The sequence below is a fragment of the Symphalangus syndactylus genome, chromosome 24 (genome assembly GCF_028878055.3).
Source record: "Symphalangus syndactylus isolate Jambi chromosome 24, NHGRI_mSymSyn1-v2.1_pri, whole genome shotgun sequence".
NCBI lineage: Eukaryota > Metazoa > Chordata > Mammalia > Primates > Hylobatidae > Symphalangus > Symphalangus syndactylus.
This window is the reverse complement of record NC_072446.2, coordinates 36,129,275-36,156,066: the sequence shown is the minus strand read 5'-3', so window position 1 is coordinate 36,156,066 and position 26,792 is coordinate 36,129,275. Positions and strand designations below refer to the sequence as shown.

General features: G+C 52.3%; 1 protein-coding gene across 8 annotated transcripts in view; it reads left to right on the top strand.

Annotated features, from left to right (window-relative positions):
- DLGAP4 (DLG associated protein 4) overlaps nt 1–26,792 on the top strand; it is a 223,385-nt gene that overhangs the window by 110,104 nt on the left and 86,489 nt on the right. For 7 of the 8 annotated variants that reach the window (XM_055265148.2, XM_055265149.2, XM_055265145.2 and 4 more), the window contains 3 exons: nt 17,754–18,824; nt 22,508–22,749; nt 26,280–26,394. In XM_055265148.2, the coding sequence (XP_055121123.1) occupies nt 17,826–18,824; nt 22,508–22,749; nt 26,280–26,394 (1,356 nt within the window). In that variant the 5' untranslated portion in view covers nt 17,754–17,825. Of the gene's footprint in view, nt 1–17,550; nt 17,596–17,753; nt 18,825–22,507; nt 22,750–26,279; nt 26,395–26,792 lie in introns of those variants that run through there. The other variant, XM_055265142.2, reaches the window with a different exon arrangement.

The following is a 26,792-nucleotide window of genomic DNA, read 5'->3' as shown; positions in this document are numbered from 1 at the left end:
TCATTCCTGCTAAGGCATGGATCAGAACTTCATTCCTTCTTATGGCAGAATAATATTCCATTGTATGGCAAGTGAAGTGTCTGATACCTACTTCCCATGTTAAGAAACCAAGGCTCAGAGAGGCCAGCTGACATGCATAGGGTCACACCACGGGGAAGAGGTAGAGTGAGATTTATACCCAGGTCAGATAGGGTCCAGACCTGTTCTCTTCCCCCTTTAAGGATGCCTGGTTTACAAGCTCTTTCCCATCCAGCTGGTCCCATTTGCCCCTCACAAGAGCCCCACACCGTTGGGATAATCATCTCCAGTTTCAAGTGAAGAAAACTGAGATGAAAAAGGTGACTTGCCTGAGGTCACAAGGTGAGTTAGCCAGGACTGGGGTCCCAGCCCCCACAAGCACAACAAACCCTGCTTGAAAACGGCAGACAAGGGGGTGATCATGGTCCATCCAGACCCTGCTGGAATGGGAAGGGGGAAAGATGAGTGCCTGCGCTGGCCCCCTTCCCAGCCCTATAGCTGTCCCAGTGGTGACCTGGAGAGCCATCTCTAGGGCTGATCAGTGCCTGCCCTGCAGTTGTGGCCAGCTGTCCCCCACCAGCTCTTCTGCAAGGCCCCAGAAATGTCCATCCCAGGGTGGTTTTTGGTATTTATTCATCAGCAAAAAGTTGTTTCTGTTGACTAGCACTTCTGCCAAGCATGGCCAGGCTGCTGATTCTCCAGCCTGAGTGTGCAGAAAGCTCAGGGTCAGGAGAACTGAGCCCTCCACCTGCTGTGTGACCTTGGGCAAGTGTCAGCCCCTGCCTGAGCCCAGTTAGCAAAGTGGAGCATGAGAGAGTTGGACCAGACACGACAGGTTTGGTGCTGGGTGACATCCCACAACTCATAGGCTTTAGAGAGTATTCCATGGGGGCTCCAGGGGGCAGATGCCCTGTTCCTATCCCCCTCCAGTTCCATGTAAGCCTCATGGGAAATGGCCACTAGTCATTTTTGGCCACTGGGCACTTGAAATGTGGCAAACACAACTGAAATTTTAAATTTAATTCTATTTAAGTTTAATCATATGTATAGAGCAGGTCTAGAGAGTTGTGCTCTGGGAATGCAAGGAGGGATGAGGGCCATGCAGAAAGAGCTCACAGCCCAGAACACACCCAATCTTTGTTGGTTCAAAACCTCCAGAGAGGGCTGGATGTAGTGGCTCATTCCTGTAATCCCAGCACTTTGAGAGGCCAAGGCAGGTGGATCACCTGAGGCCAGGAGTTTGAGACCAGCCTGGCCAACATGGTGAAACCCCGTCTCTACTAAAAATACAAAAATTAGCCAGGCGTGATGGCACATGCCTGTAATCCCAGCTACTCAGGAGGCCGAGGCATGAAAATCGCTTGAACCTGGAGGTGGAGGTTGCAGTGAGCCAAGGTTGTGCCACTGCACTCCAGTCTGGGTGACAGAGTGAGACTCCGTCTCAAAACAAAACAAAACAAAAACAAAAACAAAACAAACGAAAACCTGCAGAGAGCACTGGCCTAGGAGTCCAGAGGTCTGGGTACAAACTGCAGCTGCCACCAATATGTTGTGTGACTAGGCCAAATCTCAGTCCCTCTCTGAACTTCTAGATGGCTAAATAGAGACAGTGCCCGGCCCTGTCTGGCTCTAGAGCCCATCCTTCCTCTAGCACCCTGACCTCCTCGTGTAGGTGGGACTCATTGTTAGGGATAGTAACAGCAATACTTGCGTATTTGCTGTATGCCAGTCTCTGTGCTGAGAACCATCTGTCTGTTACCTCGTTGATCTCTCCCAACAACTCTTTGAGGACACTGGGGCTCAGGGAGGTTAGGTAAGTGGCTCAAGGTCACGCAGCAAGTAAATGTCAGCACCAGGATTCAAACTCGAGAAGGCTGGCTCCAGAGCCACATTCCCAGCCTCCACGCCGTACGCACACATACACTATCTGCAGGGGCGGGCTCATACTCAACCTCCCCTGAGGCCAGCACAGGGAGTGGCACTGAAGCCTGGAATCTCAAGTGGTGGTCCCCAGGTGAGGCCTGGAGATGGAGGGGAGGGGCCAGCCATGATCATCATCAGGATCACCTTCTCATCCCCTCAACTCAGACTTTTCCTAGGTGAGGATGGGGGAACCTGATTCCCCAAGGGTTGAAGGGGTCTTGGCTTGGGAGTCCAGGGAAGAAGCTCAGACCAGACTCATGTGCTTCATGTCAGCCACAGACCTGTCTTCCTTTGCTGTATGTCCCCATGGTCCTTTATGCTTGGGATGAGCGTATAATTCATTATCTAAGCCATGACTTATTTACTTATTTATTCAGAGATGGAGTCTCGCTTTGTCACCCAGGCTGGAGTGCAGTGGCATGATCTCGGCTCACCGCAACCCCCACCTCCCGGGTTCAAGCAATTCTCCTGCCTCAGTCTCCCAACTAGCTAGGATTACAGGCATATGCCGCTGTACCTGGCTAATTTGTGTATTTTTAGTATAGACAGGGTTTCACCATGTTGGCTAGGCTCGTCTTGAACTCCTGACCTCAAGAGACCACCTGCCTTGGCCTCCCAAAGTGCTGGGATTACAGGCGTGAGCCAGGCGCCCAGCCTAAACCATGACATTTTTGAGAATGAAACAGCACTAACCATCGGGGACTCCGGGACAGTTGGTGGAACCCGAGCGAACCAGGATGTCTGTCACCCTCTCCATGCACCACCATGTATAGAGGGCCAGCTCTGTACAGAGTCATTGCTTCTGGCTCAGAGGGACACTTAGGTTAATCTATGACTCCTCAGGTGGGAGCTCCCATCATGGGGAGCCCAGAGGAGGCCTTACCCCCCACTTTTAAGGTCAGGGAAGATTTCTTGGAGCAGGGTGTGTCTTCTCTGAGCTTTAAGGATATTAAGCAGGGAAAGACTTGGCTAAGGACAGAGTGTTTTTAGGAATGTTCTCAGGAACAGAAACACCAGCCCAGCCTGTGTGGGATTCAGACATGGAGAAGAAGCAAAAAAGAGGTGTGGAGAGGCCTATCCATCAACTCCCTTCTCTCCCATCAGGCAGCTGCAGCTCTCTAGCTCCCCTCCCTTTGAGGCTCTGTCTGACTACCTCATTCATTGAACAAGTGTTTATTGTGCACCTACTAGGTACCAACTCTATGCTTAGCACCAGGGATAGAGTGGAAAATGAAACAGGTGCGGTCCCTCCCCTCTTGGAGCTCGCAGAGCACGGGAGGCACTAATCAAGTATGTGAGGAGACAAGCAGGATAATGAGAGACCCCAAACAGGTTTGGAAAACAATCAGGAGGGGTGCTGAGAGAACGCAGTGGGAGGGAGGTGCCTTCTGGACACAGGGGTCTGGGGAGGCCTCCGAGGAGGTGACGTTTAACCAGGGATCTAAATCAATAGAAGCAGCCGAGTATGTGAAGTGTTGACGGGTGGATGGAACAGCACTGGTAAAGGCCCTACGGCAGGCAAGGGCTGGGAGTGCTGGGGAAGTAACTAAGGAGACTGGCATGGCTGGGGCGGGCTGAGCAGACTGGAGTTTGAGGTTTTTTTGTTTTTGTTTTTGTTTTTTTCTGAGATAGGGTCTCACTCTGTTGCCCAGTCTGGAGTATAGTGGCACAATCACGGCTCACTGCAGCCTCAACTTCCCAGTCTCAAGCAATCTTCCCATCACAGCCTCCCAAGTCACTAGAACTACAGGTGTACACCACTACACCTGGCCAAATTTTTTTAATGTTTTGGAGAGATGGGGTCTCACTATGCTGCCCAGACAGGTCTCAAACTGCTGGGCTCAAGTGATCCTCCCACCTTGGCCTCCCAAAGTGCTGGGATTACAAGCATGAGCCTCCGTGCCCAGCCTGATACTGGAGTTCTGCCTGAGGTTGAGGGTAGACCTGGAAGCATTTTAGGGGTACTGGGTGAAGCGATCCCATTTGAGGTTTGGTGGGTTGTTTTTGTTGTTGTTGTTGTTGTTTGAGATGGGGTTTTGCTCTTGTCGCCCGGGCTGGAGTGCGATGGCACAATCTCAGCTCACTGCAACCTCCACCTCCCAGGTTCAAGCGATTCTCCTGCCTCAGCCTCCCGAGCAGCTGGGATTACAGGTGCTCACCACCATGCCCGGCTAATTTTTGTATTTTTATTAGAGACAGGGTTTCACCATGTTGGCCAGGCTAGCCTCAAACTCCTGACCTCAGGTGATCCACCCACCTTGGCCTCCCAAAGTGCTGGGATTACAGGCGTGAGCCACCGCGCCCGGCCTCATTTGGGTGTGTGTGTGTGTGTATGTTTCAGATGGAGTCTCGCTCTTGCCGCCCAGGCTGGAGTGCAATGGCGCGATCTTGGCTCACTGTAACCTCCGCCTCCCGGGTTCCAGCAATTCTCCTGCCTCAGCCTCCCAAGTAGCTGGGATTACAGGCGCTCACTGCCACACCGGGCTAATTTTTTATTTTTAGTAGAGACAGAGTTTCACCATGTTGGCGAGGCTAGTCTCGAATTCCTGACCTCAAGTGATTCACCCACCTCGGCCTCCCAAAGTGCTGGGATTACAGGTGTGAGCCACCGCACCCGGCCCATTTGGGGTTTTTGAAGGACAGCCTTGGTTCCATCTCTGTAGTCCCTTTGTTCTGAGAGTCTGGGAGCCTTCAGTTCTTAGGTCTGTGTTTTCTTATCTTTTCGGTGTCTACCACACAAAGATGAGTGCTGTGTATGTAGCCCCTGTGACCCACAGAGTCTCTGCTGAAGCCAGGCAGGTTTCAGTGGGGGTGGGGTCACAGAGAGGCCAAGTAAGCAGCCCTGTAGCTACCGAGCCCCCAGCCCCTGAGGAGCTGTGGCATCCACATCCTGGGCCCTGTGTTAAGAGTTCACTATCAGGATGGGCCTGGGAATTCACTTCTCATGGTTGTCTTCAAATGGAGGAGGGACCCGATGTGGGAGCAGTGTCGGTCACACGTCCCCAGCAGCCATGGCCTGCTATCTTGTTGACCAAACAACTAGTTGATTGAATGTCATGCTTTTCAGACAGTTGCTATGGACACGGACTTAGGCTGGAAACAATTCAGACCTTGAATGCATCAGGATTACGGAGCTGTCTTAGATGGAAAGAATCCCGGAATCTCAACCCAGCCTGGTGGGCAGGGCCATGGGATGTGGGCTCAAGGATCAGCCTCAGATTCATACCCAGTGCCACCCCCTCCTGGATGTGAGGCCTAGAGAGGTGACTTCAGCCATTGAGCTGCTGCTTCTCCTCTAACATGGGTGAATTCGTGACCTATTTCTTTCTTTTTTTTTTTTTTGAGATAGGGTCTCACTCTTGTCACCTAGACTGGAGTGCAGTGGCAAAATCATGGCTCACTGTAGTCTCGACCTCCCAGACTCACCTCAGCCTCCTGAATAGCTGGGAATACAGCTGCGTACCACCACACCCAGCTAATTTTCTCATTCTTTATTTTTTGTAGAGATGGGGTTCTCGTTATGTTGCCCAGGCTGGTTTTGAACTCCTGGCCTCAAGTGATCTTCCTGCTCAGCCCAAAGTGCTGGGATTATAGGTGTGAGCCACTGTACTTGGCCCTCAGTGACCTGTTTCTGCATAGTAAATCACCCCAAAACTTGGCCATGATTTCCAGCAATAAATATGTATCATCTCACAGAGCTTCTAGGGGTCAGGAATCAGGTAATGGCTCAGGGTCTTTCATGAGATGCAGTCAAGTTGTCAGCTGGGGCTGCTGCCATCTGAAGTCCTAACTGGGGCTGCAGGATCCCCTTCTAAGGTGGCTCACCCACAGGGTTGGCAAGTTAGTGCTGGCTGTTGGCAGGAGGCCTCAGTTCCTTCCACATGGCCCTCTCCTTAGGACTACTTGAGTGTCCTCACAACATGGCGGCTAACTTCTCCAAGGGAGCAAAGCAGAAGCTGCAGTGTCTTTCCTGACCTAGCCTCAGAGGTCACACTCGGTCATCTCCACAATATCCTATTGGTGACACCAGTCAACCCTGCACATGTTGAGGGAGAGGGGTGTACACAAGGATGGGACTCCAGCAGGTGGGGACCACCGGGGTGTATCTTGGAGGCCGGCTGCCATGGTGGATGCAGCATTCCCAGCAGGAGGAGTTGTAGTGAGGATTAAATGAGCTCACATATGTGAAGCACCTGGTATACAATAAGCACTCAATAAAGGATCACACACAGCTCTCCCCACTAGCCTGATTGGCTTGAGTGGAAAACTTACTACCCTGTAGCTGCCTCACTTTCTGCATCATTTCTTGGCGTCTCCAAGGCCTTCTACCACTCTTTCATTCAACACAGTCTTCATGAACACCTACTATATCCAAGCCCTGTGCTGGATGCTGGTGACACAGTAGTGGCAGAGATGCAGTCTGTCCTTGCTGTCCCAGGCTGCTTCGGGCATACATCTGAGAGCAGAGAGAGGCTGGCAGACGAAGAGCTGCTTTGGACAGTGTGGTCAGGGATCGCCTCTCAGTGGATGTAGCCTGTGAGCCAAGTCCTGAATGAAGTGAGGGGGCATTGTGTGGACACAGGAGGGAAGAGCACTCCAGGCAGCTGAATCAGGCAGGGCAAAAGCAGGAGCAAACCATCCATGTCCCAAGGACAGAATGAAGACCCAAGGGAAGAGGGGCAGGAAATGAGGTCAGGAAAACCAGAAGTAGACTGGTTTTTAGGCCAGGCGCAGTGACCCACACCTGTAATCCCAGCACTTTGAGAGGCCAAGGTGGGCGGCTCACCTGACCCCAGGAGTTCAGGACTGGCCTGGGCAACATGGGGAAACCTTGTCTCTACAAAAAATACAAAAATTAGGCTGGGTGCGGTGGCTCACACCTGTAATCCTAGCACTTTGGGAGGCCGAGGCGGGCGGATCACCTGAGGTCAGGAGTTCAAGATCAGCCAAACCAACATGGAGAAACCCGGTCTCTACTAAAAATACAAAATTAGCCAGGCGTGGTGGCGTGGCCTGGAGGCTGAGGCGGGAGAATCACTTGAACCTGGGAGGCGGAGGTTGCAGTGAGCCAAGATTGTGCCATTGCACTCCAGCTTGGGCAACAAGAGCGAAAACTCTATCTCAAGAAAAAAAAAGAAAATTAGTAGCCATGCCTGGTGGTGCACAGCTACAGTCCCAGCTACCCAGGAAGCTGAGACCGGAGAATCTCTTGAGCCCAAGATGTCAAGGCTGCAGTGAGCTATGAACATGCCACTGCACTCCAGCCTGGGCAAAAAACATAGCAAGACCCTATTTCAAAAAATAATACTAATAAAGAAGACTAGGGGCGGGGTGCGGTGGCTCACACCTGTAATCCCAGCACTTTGGGAGGCCGAGGCAGGGAGATCACTTGAAGTCAGAAGCTCGAGATCAGCCTGGCCAACATGGTGAACCCCCGTGTCTGCTAAGAATACAAAAAAATTGGCTGGGCGTGGTGATGTGTGCCTTTAATCCCAGTTATTTGGGAGGCTGAGGCAAGAGAATCACTTGAACCCGGGAAGCAGAGGTTGCAGTGAGCCAAGATAGCACAACTGTACTCTGGTCTGGGCGACAGAGTGAGACTGTCTCAAAAAAAAAAAAAAAAAAAAAAAAAAAAGAGAATAGGTTTTAGTCCAAGGGCCATGGGAGTCTTTGAAAGGATCTGAACAGCAGTCATCTGAGTGAGAGACAGTGGGGACTCGGCCTGGGGCAGGGCTGTGGAGGTGGAAAGTGGAGGAACTCCGGGGAGACATGGAAGGGAGACTTGTTTTTAAAGTTTGTGCTGCTGAATGGGATGCTGGGGTAGCAAAAGAGGAGTCAAGGATACTTCCCGGTTTCTGACCTGAACAAGCAGGAGGATGATGTTGTCATGAGTAGAATTGGGGCAGACTGTGGGCGGAGCAGGTTGGGGTGGGTGAGAGATCCAGTGTTCTATCTTGGACCTGTCAGACATCCAGGGCAAGATGTCAAGGAGGCAGTTAGAGATACGAGTCTGGCGTCTCAGAGAGAGATTGGGCGGAAGATGTAAATTCAGGAGTTGTCAGATAGGTGGTGTTTAAAGCCACGCGTCAGGATGAGATCAGCAGGGGAGAGGGTGCGTTAGAGCAAGGTGGAGAGCACCCGGGTCCTCTAGCATTTAGACGTCAGAGAAGAGAAGCCAGCAAGAGCCGGAGCAGGTATGAGAGATGTGGGTTGAGCACGGGAAGGGTGCCCAAAGACACAGCCATGGCGCAACACAGCCAGCAACTCTCTACCTTCACCCCACCCCAGGCAGCAGCAAGGCCCTGGAGGCCCCCACAGAATCCATCCTTCCCCTTCCACACATCATCCCTTCAGAGGTCTAAGGCAGAGAATGTGTCCTCCATGGACTGCTATGTACACCCCCAGAATGTTCGGCCATTCCACCTCACTTCATTTCTAAGCCTTCATCATCTAACTCAGCATTGAGCAGGACTACCCCTCCCTTCACTTAGACTCTCTACCGCTGTTAATGCAACCTTAGACGGAAGTAGGCTTTCTGGTAGTAACAAATATGCAAGATATGAGTGGGGAATTGTAAGGGATCCAGGCTGGTTAAAGGGAAGGGCCGTCAAGAAAGGAAATGGGATTGGTAATGTCTGAAAAGAGTTTATGGTTAGATCAGTGAGGGTCTTGATTGCCACACCAAGCAGTTTGGACTGAGGTGGGAAGAAGGATTCACAGAAGGTTCTGGCTTAAGGGAATGATGCAGTCAGGTGAGTTTTGTGTCAGGAAGAGCCATGCTAGGTTCTGTTCCTGGCTTTGTCCCTAATTAGCTCTCCCACGCTCACAGGCCCACTCTGGCACCACGATGAGATGACGTAGGGCAGGGAGATCTCACTCTGGCATGTGGGGGTGGCGGCTGCAGACACAGAGGCACCATGGAGCAGAGAGCTTCCCAGGGAGGCAGCAGCTTTGCTGGGCCCTCCACGTTTCCATGAGGGCAATGAGGCTATATTAATGAGCAGTAATTATGGGCACCCGGGTGGGCCTAAGTGTAGCTCATTGAAAACGGCAGCTTGAAGCAGCCAGCTGCTTCCCCCTGCAAGGGCAAGGCCTGCCTATTTTAAGACCTCCCCAAGGTGAGGATCCTGCCACCCTAGGTGTTGGGTGGCTGAGGGCCTGGCACCCACTGGGCCAGGAACCCTGACCAAGGGCGCTCAGAGGGGTCAGGGTGACCAGATGCTCAGACCGTCCTCATTCAAGCCCCCCATTGCCTAGAGGAGGAAACTGAGGCACAGAAGGGAGAAAGGACCAGTTAGAGGTCACAGCAAATAAATAGCAGGTTTAGAATTTAAATCCAAGAGGCCAGGCGCAGTGGCTCATGCCTGTAATCCCAGCATTTTGGGAGGCTGAGGCGGGCGGATCACTTGAGGTCAGGAGTTCGAGACCTGGCCAACGGTGAAACCCTGTCTCTACCAAAAGTACAAAAATTAGCCAGGTGTGGTGGCAGGCACCTGTAATCCCAGCTATTCAGGAGGCTGAGGCAGGAGAATTCCTTCAACTCGAGGGGCAGAGGTTGCAGTGAGCCAAGATCACACCACTGAACTCCAGCCTGGGTAACAGAGCAAGACTCTGTCTCAAAAAAAAAAAAAAAAAAAAGACAGTATTTGAGTATAGGTCCAGCTACATGCAGTTTCCACCATGCTGTGCAGCATTCCTCACCTGGAAGCTTTGGCCTGTCCCCAAGAAGCACAGTACAGTGAGGTGAGGAGGGGAACAGAGTGTGACTGATACTGATTGGGCATCGAAATGCCAGAGGCTTTCTATATGACATCATAGTTCAACCTTATTATAATTTTTAAAAGGACCATGGCCAGTAATCCCAGCACTTTGGGAGGCCGAGGCAGGTGGATCATCTGAGGTCAGGAGTTCGAGACCAGCCTGGCCAACATGGGGAAACTGTCTCTACTAAAAATACAAAATTAGCCAGACATGGTGGCGCATGCCTGCAGTCCCAGATGGGAGGCTGAGGCAGGGAGAATTGCTTGAACCCGGGAGGTGGAGGTTGCAGTGAGCCGAGATCATGCCACTGCACTCCAGCCTGAGCGACAGAATGAGACTCTGTCTCAAAAAAAAAAAAAAAAAAAAAAAAAGGATCATTATCCCCATGTTATAGAAGAGGAAACAGGCTCAGGAGGAATGACTGAATTACCAAGTGTCCTGCAGTAAGGAGGGGAAGGAGTAGAATCCAGTTCCGTCCTATCTCAGGTCAGCTTCGCCAGGAAACAGACTCAGGTTTGCACGCAGAAGTTTCCTGGGAAATCAGTTTGGAACATCTGTGACAGGTGAAGGGGACAGGATTGGGCAGAGGGAAGAGTTGAACCTCAATACAGCACAACAGAGGCCTCAAGCGAATCCCATGGGGAGCTCTGGAACTGGGATGACCCTTTAGGGTTGTTCTGAATTGGGGCAAGGGAGCCACACCTTGGTACCCAAACATTGACCAGTTATTGGATGCAGGGTGCCCCTGGGAAGGAGCGTAAGGACAGACTGCAGGTGGAGCAGGTCAGGGTGGGTGGGAGAATGAGTGCTGTATCTTGGACCTGTCAGACTTCCAGGGCAAGATGTCAAGGAGGCAGTTAGAGATCCAAGTCTGGCATCTTGGGTGAGGCATCTCCCTTTGGCTGAGAGCAGCTCCTAGTGGGAACTTGGCTGTGAATTGTCAGCAGCCAATGCTCTTGGCAGCTGGGGTCGTGAGTGCCTCAGTGCAGGGGGGTCCTGGGTGGCCATCACAGCATCCGCTGCACATCCATCTCCAGAGCCGTTCTCATTCCTCTGCCCCCAGATGAGAACCAGCCCCTGCTCTCAGGAAAGTTACAGGCACATGGACTCCTGTTTTTTTGTTTGTTTGTTTGTTTTGAGACAGAGTCTTGCTCTGTCACTCAGGCTGGAGTGCGGTGGCACAATCTCAGCTCACTGCAACCTCTGCCTCCCAGATTGAAGTGATTCTCCTGCGTCTGCCTCCCAAGTGACTGGGATTACAGGCGCAAGCCACCACGTCTGGCTAATTGTTGTATTTTTAGTAGAGATGGGGTTTCGCCATATTGGGCAGGGTGGTCTCAAATTCTTGACCTCAAGTAATCCAGGCGTGAGCCACCATGCCCGGCCTTACACTCCTTTTCTTTATGGTGCTCACAGGCCAGGGGATGCTGGGGGGAAGGGAAGCCATCAGTGCTAATGAGGAAGGAAAGAGTGAGTAAGTGGTCAGTCCTGGAGGAGGAGAAAAATACTACCAAAGCCCCACAGGAACAGAATGGGAGAAAATATTTACAAACCATGTATCTGCTAAGGGTTCAATATCTAGAATATATATAAAGAATTCCTAGAGCTCAACAACAAAAATGACAAACAACCCAATTATAAAATGGGCAAAGGACTTAAATAGACATTTCTCCCAAGAAGATATACAAATAGCCAATAAGCACATGAAAAGATGCTCAACATCATTAGTCATCAGGAAAATGCAAATCAAAGCCACAATGAGATACCAGTTCACACCTACTAGGATGACTATAATTTTTTTAAAAAGGAAATAAGTTCTGGCAAGATCTGGGAAAATTGGAACCCCTGTATATTGCTGGTGGGAACGTCATATGGTGCAGCTGCTATGGAAAACAGTTTGGTGGTTCCGCAAAAAGTTAAACATAGAGGCTGGATGTGGTGGCTCACGCCTGTAATCCCAGCACTTTGGGAGGCCGAGGTGGGTGGATCATGAGGTCAAGAGTTCAAGAACAGCCTGGCCAAATGGTGAAACCCCGTCTCTACTAAAAATACAAAACATAGCCAGGTGCAGTGGCGGGCACCTGTAATCCCAGCTACTTGGGTTGCTGAGGCAGGAGAATCACTTGAACCCAGGAGGGGGAGATTGCAGTGAGCCAAGATCGTGCCATTGCACTCCAGCCTGGGCGACGAGAGCAAGACTCCATCTCAAAAACAAAAACAAAAACAAAACAAAAGTTAAACATAGAATTACTATATGATCCAGCAATTCCACTTGGATATTAACCCAAAAGAATTGAAAACAGAGACTCAAACAGATACTTGGACACCATTGTTTGTAGCAATATTATTCACAATAGCCAAAAGGTAGAAACAACCCAAGTGTCCATCCAAAGATGAATGGATTAAACAAAATGTACTATATATGCACGATGGAATATGATGCAGCCATAAAACGGAATGAAGTTCTGACACATGCTACAACATGGGTGAACTTAGAAAACAAACATTATGCCAAGTGAAATAGGTCAGACACAAAATAACAAATGTTACATGATTCCACATATTGGGAATATTTAGCATAGGCAAATTCAGAGAGACAGAAAGTAGGTTAAATATGACTAGGGGCCGCCAGGCATAGGGCTCATGTCTGTAATCCCAGCACTTTGGGAGGCCAAGGCAAGCATTTCACTTGAAGTCAAGAGTTCAAGAGCAGCCTGGCCAACATGGTGAGACCCATTCTCTACTAAAAATACAAAAATTAGCTGGGCATGGTGGCATGCGCCTCTAATCCCAGCTACTTGGGAGGCTGGGGCACGAGAATCGCTTGAACCCAGGAGGCAGAGGTTGCAGTGAGCCAAGATCGCACCACCGCACTCCAGCCTGGGTGACAGAGTGAGACTCTGAGACTCTGTCTCAAAAAAAAAAAAATGAATAAAAGAAAATAAAAGAAATTACCAGGGGCTAGGAGAAGGAGGAGAAAAGAAGTTTTTGCTTAATGGGTACGGAGTTCTGTTTGGGGTGATGGAATGGTTTTGGAAATAGATCATAGTGGTGGTTACACAACATTGTGAGTGTCCATAATGCCACTTAATTGCACTCTTAAAGATGTTAAAATGGCAAATTTTATGTTACATGTATTTTACTACAATAAAAGTAAAACCTACGGGAAATAGAGAAATTCATAGATACAGAAAGTATCTATGGACTGCGGTTGTCAGAAGCTGTGAAAAGGGGAAAATAGGGAATGACTGTTTATTGGGGATGCGGTTTGCTTTTGGGGTTATGAAAATGTTTCAGGGCTGGGCGTGGTGGCTCATGCCTGTAATCCCAATACTGTGGGAGGCTGAGGCAGGAGCATTGCTTGAGCCCAGGAGTTCCAGACCAGCCTGGGCAACATAGTGAGACTCCTGTCTGTACCAAAAAAAAAAAAAAAATGTTTTTTCTAATTAGCCGGGCATGTACCTATAGTCTCAGCTACTCAAGAAGCTGAGGTGGGAGGACATTTGAGCCCAGGAGGTCAAAGCTGCAGTGAGCCATGATCACACCACTACACTCCAGCCTGGGCAACAGAGCGAGACCCTGTCTCAAAAGAAAGAAAGAGGCTGGATGCAATGGCTTATGCCTGTAATCTCAACACTTTGGGAGGCTGAGGCAGTCGGATCATGAAGTCAGGAGTTAGAGACCAGCCTGACCAACATACTGAAACCCCATCTGTACTAAAAAATACAAAAATTAGCCGGATGTGGTGGCATGTGCTTGTAGTCCCAGCTACTCGGGAGGTTGAGGCGGAAGAATCGGTTGAACCCAGGAGGCAGAGGTTGCAGTGAGCTGAGACCACGCCATTGCACTCCAACCTGGGTGACAGAGTGAGAGTCCATCAAAAGAAAGAAGAGGGAGGGAGGGAGGGAAGGAGGAAAGAAGGAAGGAGGGAAGGAAGGAAGGAAGGAAGGAAGGAAATATTTCAGAACTAGATGGAGATAGTGATTACACAGCATTGTGAATTTACTAAATGTCACTAAATTGTACACTTTAAAATGACTAATTTTATGTTACATTAATTTCTCCTCAGTTTTTTTTAAAAAAGGAAAAAAGGCTGGGCACGGTGGCTCAGGCCTGTAATCCCAGCATTTTGGGAGGCCAAGGTGGGTGGATCACAGGAGGTCAGGAGTTCAAGACCAGCCTGGTCAACATGGTGAAAACTTGTCTCTACTAAAAATACAAAAATTAGCTAGGCATGGTGGTGCATGCCTGTAATCCCAGCTACTAGGGAGGCTGAGGCACGAGAATCGCTGGAACCCAGGAGGCAGAGGTTGCAGTGAGCTGGGACCACCCCATTGCACTCTAGCCTGGGTGACAAGAGCGAGACTCCATGTCAAAAAATAAAAATAAAAAAGGGAAAAAAAACCTGGAAAAATACAATCCATGATATGCAGCTAATAGATACTTAGGGGAAAATACATAGCTTTTCTGTGACACATTTATTAGAGTATAAGGAGATCAGAAAACAAACGAACTAAACGTCCAACTCAAAAATGTGGAAAAGGTGTTAGAATAAGAAAGTGTGCTGAACCCAGCTTTAGCAGGGGTGAGGGAGGGAGGCACCTTCCAAGAGGAGGGTTAAGCCTCTAGGACTATACTGTCAACCTGGTAGCCACTTGCCACATGTGCTATTTAAATTAAATTAATTAAACTTTTTAAAAAATTAAGAATTCAGTTTCCCAGTCTCACTAGCTGCATGTCAAGTGCTCTGTGGCCCAGTGGCTACCATATTGGACAGCACAGATCTAGGGGAAGATGGACAAGAAACTAGCAAACAAGTAAACACATGAGAGTTTCCCAGAGCAGTGAGAGCTATGAAGAAATCCTGAAGGGTGTGAGCTTGGCTGGCAGGTGGACAGCAAGAGATGGGAACAAGGTTGGAGAAGTTGGTAGAGGCTGGGCCACGCTGGGCCAGATGGACATCCATTCTTTGCTGAGGCCTCGCCTGGTACTGTCGCATCCTCCCCACCCTCTGCCCCTCAGCTGGTGGATCAGCCCCAACACTGTCCCCTTTCTTTGCACATCATCCAGTTCAGCAGGGCCAGTGGGCTGGGTGGGGCCTGCGTTAAGAGTCAAGAAGACCCGGGTTCCAGGCCTGGTTCCGTGTAGCTTTGTGCTGTCTGGTTCCCAGACTGGCGCACTTTGTTTCATAGGATGTTCTAGAGGTCAGAGTCTAAAACGGATTGCAGAGCTACATTCTCTCTGGAGGCTCTAGGGGAGAATCGATCTCTTTTTTGAGACACAGTCCCACTTTGTTGCCCAGGCTGGTCTCAAACTCCTGGCCTCAAGCAATCCTCCTGCCTTGGCCTCCCAAAGTGCTGGGATTACAGGCGTAAGCCACCATGCCCAGCCACCTCTGCCAGCTTCTGAAGGCTGCCTGCATTCCTTGGCTCATGTCTCCACATCACTCTGATCTCTGCTTCTGTTGGCACATCTCCTCTGACTCTGACCTTCCTGCCTGTTTATTTATTTATTTATGTATTTATTTTTGAGACAGAGTCTCACTCTGTTGCCCAGGCTGGAGTGCAGTGGCACAATCTCGGCTCACTGCAACCTCTACCTCCAGGTTCAAGTGATTTTCCTGCCTCAGCCTCCCAAGTAGCTGGGATTACAGGCGCACGCCATCACACCCAGTAATTTTTGTATTTTTAGTAGAGATGGGGTTTCACTATGTTGGCCAGGCTGGTCTCAAACTCCTGACCTCAAGTGATCTGCCCCTCCTTGGCTTCCAAAAGTGCCGGGATTACAGGTGTGAGCCACCATGCCTGGCCCATTCCTGTTTATTTTTTTCTTTTTTTTTTTTTTTTGAGACAGAGTCTTATTCTGTCACCCAGGCTGGAGTGCAGTGGCACGATCTCAGCTCACTGCAAACTCTGCCTCCTGGGTTCAAGTGATTCTCCAGCAGCCTCAGCCTCCCAAGTAGCTGGCATTACAAGCACACACCCAGCTAATTTTTTGTTTTTTTGGTAGAGATGGGGTTTCACTGTGTTGGCCTGGGTGGTCTCAAACTCCTGATCTCAAGTGATCCACCTGCCTTGGCCTCCAAAAGTGCTGGGATTACAGGTGTGAGCCACCATGCCCAGCCCATGCCTGTTTCTTATAGGGACTGTGTGATTAGCTTGAGCCCATCCAGATAATTCATGATCGTCTCCCTATCTCAAGATCCTTAATCACATTTGCAAAATAACCACACCTGCCAAGTTCCTGTTGACAAGGTCATGGGCATATTTGGGGGCCATTATTCTGCCCTCCATGCTTGATGTCAGCCAGAGCCTTTGTGCTGTGACCTGACCCAGCCCCTCCGAGAGCTCTCCCTCCACAACTCTTGTCCTCACTTGCTCTGCTCCAGCCACACTGACTCTTTGCCAATCCTCAGCACACCAGGCTCAGGCCAGACCAAGTCTTGGGACTCCCACGTACAGGGCCGGTGGGGGCCAGGGGCTTAGAAACCTCGCCAACCTCTCTGCTCCATGGCAGACAGGAAGATTGAGGCCCAGGCCCAGAAAAGGGAAGGGACTTACCTAAGTTTTGGACTAGTATTTCCACGATGGTCCCATTTTACAGCCGGGGAAACTGAGGCACAGCAACTGCACCTAAATGCCACCCTCTTGTAAGCCCTTGCCTTGTCCTGAGGATGTGCCCCTGTTATCGACTCTGAGAGCTCTATTCCAGGCCATCTTTGCTTCATCTCAATTGGAAATGATGGGCCTATGGGCTTGTTGGCCTCTTTGGTGTCTGATGCCCTCAGCACCTGCCCAGCAGTCACACTTGGTAGACATTTGGTGAAGGGCAGAGCAGGTTTTTGCAGAGGGCTTACATTTGACATACGAATTCCTCTGTTAAAGAGTTGGACGGTACTGCCCTCAGACCTGGATGAGATGGGCCCTTGCCCTGGGTCCTGCTTTTTGGAAGCCCTCTCTAGCCAGGCACATTGGCCCTCAGCTATAATCCCAGCACTTCGGGAGACCAAGGCTGGAGGATCGCTTGATCCCAGGAGGCCAAGGCTACAGTGAGCTGTCTGTGACCTTGTTGCAAAAAAAAAACGGCCAGGCACGGTGGCTCACGCCTGTAATCTCAGCACTTTGGGAGGCCAAGGCGGGCAGATCACTTGAGGTCAGAAGTTTGAGACCAGTCTGGCCAACATGGTGAAACCCTGACTCTACTAAAAATACAAAAATTAGCCTTGTGTGGTGGCACGCACCTGTAATCCCAGCTACTTGGCAGGCTGAGGCAGGCGAATCACTTGAACCTGGGAGATGGAGGTTGCAGTGATCCAAGATCGCACCACTGCACTCCAGCCTGGGTAACAGAGTGAGACTCTGTCTCTAAAAAAAAAAAAAAGATCTCTCTGGCCCTCTAAAAGTCCATGTTTTTCCCCATAAGGCAAGGAGAGTTCAGGAGCCCTAGGGACATGCCCACCAGCAGGCTGCATTCGCCCATAGACCACCCTGGATACTGGGTACCCTGGGATTCCCTGCCCAAATGACCCACGCCTGCCTCCAGGCCCAACACAAGGTCCTCCCGCGGGAGGTGGACCCTGCCACAGGGACCATCCTGGGGTTCCGGGATGACTGTTTGGGGGCCTGTGGACAGAGCTAGGAGATGTGGGCTGGGGTATTTGCATCTATGTGGCCCCTTGGGGTGAGGGACAGAGTCAGAAAGGGAAAGAGAGTGGAGGATGGGCAGCCCCCCACCCATATTCCATCATGGAATTCAGAGGAGACCTAGAACTCTGAGTCTGAGCCTGGTTTTCCAGGTTGTTTTAAAGATACTGTCCTCAAGCTAGAAGAATGGAAGATGTTGTGTTTGTCTGACAGTCAGTAGCTTGAGTTGTAACTTTTATTTATACACAGAGTACGTGGGCCTCGGTGTGTACTCCTGTCCTCAGGCCCACAACATTGAGGACTGGCTTCAGAGATCCTCCCAGCCTTGCGATCTGGATCTGACCTTCCCGGCACCCCTCCCCCACAATCCAGCTGACCAGCTGACCGCTTTCTGTCTTCTCTCCCTAGGATAGCTGCCGCCCGGGAGAGGCGACCCTGGCGCCCTGCTAGGGTGACGGCCCCTGCCCTCGGCCCGGGATCATGAAAGGCCTCGGTGACAGCCGCCCCCGCCACCTCTCTGACAGCCTAGACCCACCCCACGAGCCCCTGTTTGCAGGGACCGACCGCAACCCCTACCTGCTGTCGCCCACGGAGGCCTTCGCCCGCGAGGCCCGCTTCCCCGGGCAGAACACCCTGCCAGGGGATGGCCTCTTTCCCCTCAACAACCAGCTGCCCCCGCCCAGCAGCACCTTTCCCCGCATCCACTACAACTCCCACTTCGAGGTGCCAGAGGAGAGCCCCTTCCCCAGCCATGCCCAAGCCACCAAGATCAACCGGCTGCCCGCCAACCTCCTGGACCAGTTTGAGAAGCAGCTGCCCATCCACCGTGATGGCTTCAGTACCCTCCAGTTTCCCCGTGGCGAGGCCAAGGCCCGTGGTGAGAGCCCTGGCCGCATCCGCCACCTGGTCCACTCAGTCCAGAGGCTTTTCTTCACCAAGGCACCCTCACTGGAGGGCACAGCGGGCAAGGTCGGTGGCAATGGCAGCAAGAAGGGTGGCATGGAGGACGGCAAGGGCCGGAGGGCCAAAAGCAAGGAGCGGGCCAAGGCTGGGGAGCCCAAACGGCGCAGCCGCTCCAACATCTCAGGCTGGTGGAGCTCCGATGACAACTTGGACGGCGAGGCCGGCGCCTTCCGCAGCAGTGGCCCAGCCTCCGGGCTGATGACATTAGGCCGCCAGGCAGAACGCAGCCAGCCACGCTACTTCATGCACGCCTACAACACCATCAGTGGGCACATGCTCAAAGCCACCAAGAACAACACTACTGAGCTGACCGCCCCACCACCCCCACCCGCACCCCCAGCCACCTGCCCCAGCCTTGGGGTGGGCACTGACACCAACTACGTCAAACGGGGCTCCTGGTCCACTCTGACCCTCAGCCATGCCCACGAGGTCTGCCAGAAGACCTCGGCCACCTTGGATAAGAGCCTGCTCAAGTCCAAATCCTGCCACCAGGGTCTAGCCTACCATTACCTGCAGGTGGGTCTCTGCCAGGGTCAGGGATGGGGTGAGGGCTCTGGGGACGGCACCAGTTTTGAGGCCTAGCTGTACCACACATTCACTTGGAAAGTCACTTCATTCTGGGCCTCTGTGGCTCAGCTATAAAATGGGTGGCCTAGTGGTACCTGCTAATCAGAGAGTCCTTCCGCTGGTCATGCTCTCAATAGAGATTAATTAGGGCCTTTCTGAGCCCGGCCCTGAGCAGGGACTAAAATATGTTCCTGCCCTTTAGAAGACAAATCTGGAAGCTGTGCCATCCCAACCCCCTCACAGAACCAATTGCACGGCATTCTAATTGCCAGCCTCTGCCTGCCACCCCCATCAGACTGACAGCTCTTTGAGGACAGGGATCAGATCTGATGCAGCCATGTGTCCCCAAGGCCCAGGACAGGATCTGACATGCAGGAAGTGCTCAGGAAATGTGAGCGGGGAAGGGGGGGGTGTAGATGGACAGATGGACAATTAAATGAACAGAGTCAGAGATAAAGAAGACACAGTCCCAAAGATTAGAATACTGGGAAAGACATGGACGGTCGTGTCAGTGTCGGCACAGTGTGATGGGGATCAGCACCGAGAGCTGCAGGGACCCAGGGAGTCCTAACTCAGCTTTGGGGAATAGCCTTCTTCTTTCAAATGCTAACACAGATTCGGGCACTTGCTGTGCACCAAGGCCACATGGCTTGAAAGTGGCAGAAGGCTTAGACATCACTGTGGCTGCACATTTCCAAGTGGTTTTCAAGGGTAGGGCAAGGGGCTATGAACTGAATGGCTCCCCAGGGCAAAGTCAGGCTATGGGTGGAAATTACAGGAAGCAGATTTTAGGTGGAAGGAGCCGCTTCTGTAGGTAGTGAGTGCCTCATCTCAGGGGGAATGTAAGCGCGGGCCTGGCCAGCCCTTGGGAACTCTGATGAGTATTTTGTGTGTTTTTTTGTTTTTTTGTTTTTTTTGAGACGGAGTCTCGCTCTGTCGCCCAGGCTGGAGTGCAGTGGCGCAATCTCGGCTCACTGCAAACTCCGCCTCCCGGGTTCACGCCATTCTCCTGCCTCAGCCTCTCCAAGTAGCTGGGACTACAGGTGCCCGCCACCACGCCCGGCTAATTTTTTGTATTTTTAGTAGAGACGGGGTTTCACCGTGGTCTCAATCTCCTGACCTCGTGATCCACCCGCCTCGGCCTCCCAAAGTGCTGGGATTACAAGCGTGAGCCACCGCGCCCGGCCAAGTATTTTGTTTTTTAGACGGAGTTTCACTCTTGTTGCCCAGGCTGGAATGCAGTGGCGTGACCTTAGCTCACTGCAACCTCCGCCCCCCGGGTTCAAGCAATTCTCCTGCCTCAGCCTCCTGAGTAGCTGGGATTACAGGCACCTGCCACCATGTCTGGTTAATTTTTTGTATGTTTAATAGAGAAGGGATTTCATCATGTTGGCCAGGGTGGTTTTGAACTCCTAACCTCCAGTCTGCCTCAGCCTCCCAAAGTGCAGGGATTACAGGACAGAGCCACCGCGCCCAGCCTTTTTTTTTTTTTGAGATGGAGTTTCACACTTGTCACCCAGGCTGGAGTGCAATGGTGCCATCCTGGCTCACTGCAACCTCCACCTCCTGGGTTCCAGCGATTCTCCTAACTCAGCCTCCCGAGTAGCTGGGATTATAGGTGCAAGCCACCACGCCTGACCAATTTTTGTATTTTTAGTAGAGACGGGGTTTTATCATGTTGGCCAGGCTGGTCTCGAATTCCTGACCTCAGGTGAGCACCTGCCTCAGCCTCCCAAAGTGCTGGGATTACAGACGTCAGCCACTGCGCCCAGCCATGAGATGCATTTTGAACGAGATGATCTTTGGGGTCTAACAAAGTGCTGACTTCTTATCATCTTATATGAAATTCCAGAAACAGTGAGACTATTTTCTTTTTCAATAGGAGGAAACTGAAATCCAGGCAGTATTTGATATATTTAGGGCTCTTGTGGTTCTGAAACTGCTTCCTTGGTTTAGAAGCATTAGGGAGGGTGATGTGTGGCCGGGCTTCCTCTCAAAATGGTATCGTTGGGTCTGATCATGTAACAATGCCGCAGAAACACCATGAGAGGGTGGCCCTGTGGGCCCTGGAGTCTGTGCTGCCTGCTTGGGTGACAGGAGGTGAGTGGGTGGCTTAGCAACAGTTTCTGAGCAGTGATGTACAAGGCCACGTTCCCAAGGGACAGTGGGGATAGTGGGGCTGGACTAGCAAGTGGCTTGTAGGCAGAATGCACTGGCCCTAGGCTGGGCAGTCTGCTGAGGGTTTATGCAAAGGCTGGGTGGGGCTGGAGTGGGAGTCCTGGACATTACCTTCCCTTTGTGGAAAGTGGGCCTGTGACACGGAGGGCATGGAGAAGGGTGCAGTACCTGTGTAGGAGTGGCCCTTGGGCAGTGTGCATGTGTATTCGATAGAGAGTGGGAATGCTGTGTACACTGAATGCGTGGGCTTAGACATCTGTGGTGACATGTGCAGCCTGGTGAGGGGTACGCTGTGTGCATGTGGAGGCGGGGACAGTGCAAGGTGGATACACGTTGAGATGTGTGTCCACAGCGCAGTAGTTGCTGGCGCGAATGTCCAGAGGGAGGGTAGTGGGAAGGTGAGTGTGCTCTGTGTATAGCTGCATACTTGTGGAGGGGTTGCCGTGACAAAGTGGCTGCTGGTGTGTGTCCTTGGTGAGGTGTGTGGTACACTGGGGGTACTCACTGAGAGGCATGGGGCATATGATTGTTCTGTACATTTTGAGATATGTGTACAGGATGAGGCATGTTCACTCTGTGCACAGGCTGTGTGTGAGTGCTGAGATGTGTGCATTTTTCATCACGCAGTGACCATCCACTGTGTTTCCATAACAGTGTGAATGAAATGGCAAGGAATGTAGCCTGTGTGCACTGCTCTAGGGCAGCCAGCAGAGCCCGGCCTCAGAAGGACAGGGAAGGTCCCCTTGGTTGGTTACTGCCACCATAACCACTGGAGACTGGGGGACCAGGGCTGCCCCCACAGCTGTGACCTCACCTGCCCTATCACAGCCCCGTTCCATGGACGGAGTCCCTGAAGTTCAGATGGGAAAACTGAGCCCTTTTTCCAGCTCACCATGTGGCTACCTGACCCGGGGAAGCACCTCTGCTCTCTGTATCTCAGTTTCCCCACCTGTGGGACAAAGAATATCCATTGGCTCTGGGACCCCGTCCCCCCTCATGCTGATGTGCCAGGGTCCTCTGATCCCCCACTCTAGGCTCAGGCTCTGGATCCTGGTCTGGGACCTCTTTCTGCAAGTGCCTTGCGTCCCTCAGGCCTGGTGTGCTCATCTGTGCAGTGAGATCATAAGCATCCCCTGAGACAGTCAAGTGAAGTGACTGTGGGGCTAGGTAGAGATGGCTGCAGTGGAGGCCACTGTGACCACAGGGCCTAGGGCATTGCTTCTGGGGCAAACCCAGCCTGGGATCCATGGAGAAATCCGAGGCTGGAGTGGCTCTGGATCCCGGGTATTCCTCCCAGCTCTGCTCTGCTGCCCCGTGGTTTCAAAGGCGGGAAACCCAGCACGTGAGCCCGAACTCTACAGGGAACTAGGGAGCTTCGGGTCCCGGAGATGGGGGTTCTCGCCATCTGCTCATTTTCTGCAGTGGCCCCACTGAGTCCTGTGCCCCATCCCCAGGTGCCCGGCGGCGGCGGCGAGTGGAGCACCACGCTGCTGTCCCCACGTGAGACGGATGCCGCGGCCGAGGGCCCCATCCCGTGCCGGCGCATGCGCAGCGGCAGCTACATCAAGGCCATGGGCGACGAGGACAGCGACGAGTCCGGCGGCAGCCCTAAGCCCTCACCCAAGACCGCGGCGCGGCGCCAGAGCTATCTGAGGGCCACGCAGCAGTCGCTGGGAGAGCAGAGCAACCCCCGCAGGTAGGCGCGCAGCTCCACCCTTACGGTCCCGCCCACAGGCAAGCCCCGCCCACTACAAGTCTTGCTCCCTTGGAGGACCCCCCCGATTAAAATAAGCCCCGCCTGCGTGTGAGCCACGCCCCCTTTGAGCCCTACCCACTTATGAGTCCTGCCCCTTGAGAGACCCCCCTCATTAAAATAAGGCCTGCCTGGCGCGGTGGTTCACACCTGTAATCCCAGCACTTTGGGAGGTCGAGGCGGGTGGATCACTTGAGGTCAGGAGTTCAAGACCAGAATGGCCGACATGGGGAAACCCCGTCTCTACTAAAAATACAAAAATTAGCTGGGCTGGCGGCAGGCGCCTGTAATCCCAGCTACTCGGGAGGCTGAGACAGGAGAATCGCTTGAACCCGGGAGGCGGAGATTGCAGTGAGCCGAGATCGCGCCACTGCACTCCAGCCTGGGCGACTGAGCGAGACTCCGTCTCAAAAAAAAAAAAGAAAGAAAGAAAGAAAAAGAAAAGCCCTGCCCGCAAGGAAGCCCCGCCCAGGGGCTTTTTCTCGCCCCTTCGGGTGAGCCCCGCCCACTTGTGAGCCCTCCCGGGGAAAACTTCTTTCAGTAAGTACAAGTCCCGCTCACCCGCAACCCTCGTCCCCTAAGTGAACCCCTCTTAGGTATGCCCCTACCCCGGGAGTCCCGCCTTCCTCCTATTCGGCTGTCCCCCGGAGATCCCAGCCCGCAGATGAATCCTGTCCCTCAGCTTCAGATCCAGGTGAACTCCCTACTATAATGATCCAGGCCCCCTAAGTGAACCCGCCATCAGGTTAGCTCCCTCCATGAGATCCTCAGGTTGGCCCTGCACTCTGATGAATTGACCTCGAAGAGCCCCGCCAATTGGAGAACCACCCCTTGAGCCCCACCCACAGTTCAGCCCTGACCACAGGTGAGCCGCATCCTTTGGTAAACCCCGATAATGAAAGCCACTCTCGGGTGATAGGTCCAGGTAAACCCCTCCCACAGGAGCCACATCCCCAGGTAAGTTCCACTCCCACAGGGGAACTGTCCCACGGGATCTTGGTCTTCAGGTTAGGAGAACCTGCCCTCAGTGAATGCATCACCTGTAACAGCACTGCCTAGCAGAGCCCGCTGTACCCTTGCCCCTGTAACTGATCCCTGTGGGGAGCTCTGAGATGGGGGAGGGAGGTGAATCCAGAAGCCAAAGAGTGATAGACAGACTTTCCCTGTCCCAGTGCCTGCCTAGAATTCACCAGCCAAGCCCCATCGTGTTGCTGTAAGATTTGGAGGAGTTAGAGGGAACAAGCTTCTCCCTAGATCTTCAACTAGGGGGGACAGGAGCCAAGGCTTCATGAAGGAGGTGGCCTGGGAAGACTGAGACAGAGGGAAGAGAACAGGTCAGGTGACACTGGTACCTAGGCAGGAAGAGGGCAGTGTTCTCGGAGCAGCCAGGAGTCCAGCTGACTGGGCAGAAGATGGAGAATGGCCACCAGGTTGGAATTCAGGACACCACCAGACAATCCCAGGTCTGCCCTTCTCGAAACCTTAGTTTCTCCATCTTTTTGGGGGGAAGTGGGGAACAGGGTCTCGCTATGTTGCCCAGGTTGGAATGCAATAGTGCAATCATGGCTCACTGCAACCTCGTCGACCTCCTGTGCTCAAGCAATCCTCCCACCTCAGCATCCCGAGTAGCTGGGACTACCAGCATGGGCCACCATGCCCAGCTAATTTTTTTAAAGAATTTTTTGTGGCCGGGTGCAGTGGCTCACGCATGTAATCCCTGCACTTTGGGAGGCCAAGGCAGGCAGATCACTTGAGGTCAGGAGTTTGACACCAGCCTGGTCAACATGGCGAAACCGCATCTCTACTAAAAGTATAAAAATTAGCAGGTTGTGGTGGTGCATGCCTGTAATCCCAGCTACTAGGGAGGCTCAGGTATGAGAATCACTCGAACCCAGGAGGCAGAGGTTGCAGGGAGCTGAGATCGTGCCACTGCACTCCAGCCGGGGTGACAGAGTGAGACTGTCTCAAAAAAAAAAAAAAAAAAAAAGAAAAAAAAAAAAATATATATATATATATAAATATATGTATGTATGTGTATATATTGCTCTCCCCTTGCTCATCAGCCCCCACACTGCCCAGGCTGGCAGTGACTTCTGTTTTTCACTCTGCCACTGGATGACCTTGGCCAGTCTTTTTCCCTCTGGGCCTCAGTTTCCCAGTCTGAATAATATATACATATATATACATATATATGTATATATTGTAAAGGTGGGGCCTCACTATGTTTCCCAGAGTGGTGTTGAACTCCTCAGCTCAAGTGACCCTTCTGCTGTGGCCTCCCAAAGTGCTGGGATTATAGGTGTGAGCCACCACGCCTGGTCAGTTTCTCAGTTTCCCCATCTTTTTTTTTTTTTTTTTTGAGACAGAGTCTCGCTCTGTCACCCAGGCTGGAGTGCGGTGGCACAAACTTGGCTCACTGCAACCTCCACCTCCCGGGTTCAAGCAATTCTCCTGCCTCAGCCTCCAGAGTAGCTGGGATTACAGGCGCACGCCACCATGCCTGGCTAATTTTTGCATTTTAGTAGAGATGAGGTTTCACCATGTTGGCCAGGCTGGTCTTGAATTCCTGACCCCAGATGAGCTGCCCGCCTCAGCCTCCCAAAGTGCTGGGATTACAGGCGTGAGCCACCACGCCTGGCCCAGTTTCCCCATCTTTAAGTGAAGGGGCTGAGCTGGAGGATCTCTAAGATCCCTTCTAGTACTGAGATCCTACAATCTTATGAGTGACCAGTGGGCATTAAGGTGGGAGAGGCAGGAAGCCTGGGGCTTAGGCCTAGAATTCAAGGGAAGAAATAATAACAACACTAGTAGTAGTGGCAATAATAGTAACAGCTGCTGTCTTTTAGCAGTTGCCCGCTGGCCACTGTGCCTGACCTGATATCCTTTAATCTGCACTACTGAATCCTCACTTGCAGCCCCAGCAGGCAGGTAGCGTCATCCCCATTTTAGAGATGAGGAAACTTAAGTAAGGGGTAATGACTTGCCCAGGGTCACCCAGCAGAGAAAGCTGGATTCCAATCCAAACCCTTCTGTATCAGGGGCCTGAGCTATTGGATGCTTGGATTTTATCCTCAGAATGAGGACTGGGGGATGCCCAGAGTCAGGTAGACGGGAGAAAGATTGAAGGGCTGGGGCCATGGAGATAAGGGGTGAGTCTAGGGGCCTGATAGAAGCCACTTGAACATCGCAGCAGAGCTGATGCCCTTTGGGAGCCCTAGGCTGTAGAACTTGACCCACATCTGACGGGCCTCTGGAAATGTCCCAGACTTGCAAGGAGGAAGGAAAGGGGCTATAGAATTGGGCAGGGCCTGCCTCGGACTTAAAACAGTCTAATGCGAGCTGGTGCTGCCACCCTGCGGCTGCAGTGGGCATCACAGGTGTGGACCACCTGTGCATCACAGATGGTCAAGGCCTCCAAAAGCTGGGTGAACAATGGGTGGGCTGAGCCCTGTCTGCTCCCCACTCCCCACCAGGAGTCTGGACCGCCTGGATTCAGTGGACATGCTGCTGCCCTCCAAGTGTCCGAGCTGGGAAGAGGACTACACCCCCGTCAGCGACAGCCTCAACGACTCCAGCTGCATCAGCCAGGTGAGGGTGGCAGGCAGGCTGGAGAGTCAGGGGGCTTGGGTACTGATTCCCATCTGGGAGGAGGACACACGCCCAGGCCCAGCCCATGCTGAGTGGCCCCCAGATGTCTGCACTGTGCTTCTATTTGGTCCTTGTTCCTGAAGCCTCCTGTGTGTGTCCCTGCCCCACCGACTGTCCTGTGGCTGGAGCGCACAGTTACGGGGCCTGACCCAGGACCCCAAGGGAGGAAGCCCACACCACCACTGTAAACACAGGCTGCCAGCAGAGCGCCTGTCACTTCTCATTGGGTTCAGAACCATGAGGATAGGGAACTGGAGACCTGGATTCGAGTCCCAGTTTTGTCACTTGACAGTATGAACCCAGGGTAGTCACCTCCCCTCCCTGAACCTCGGTTTCCT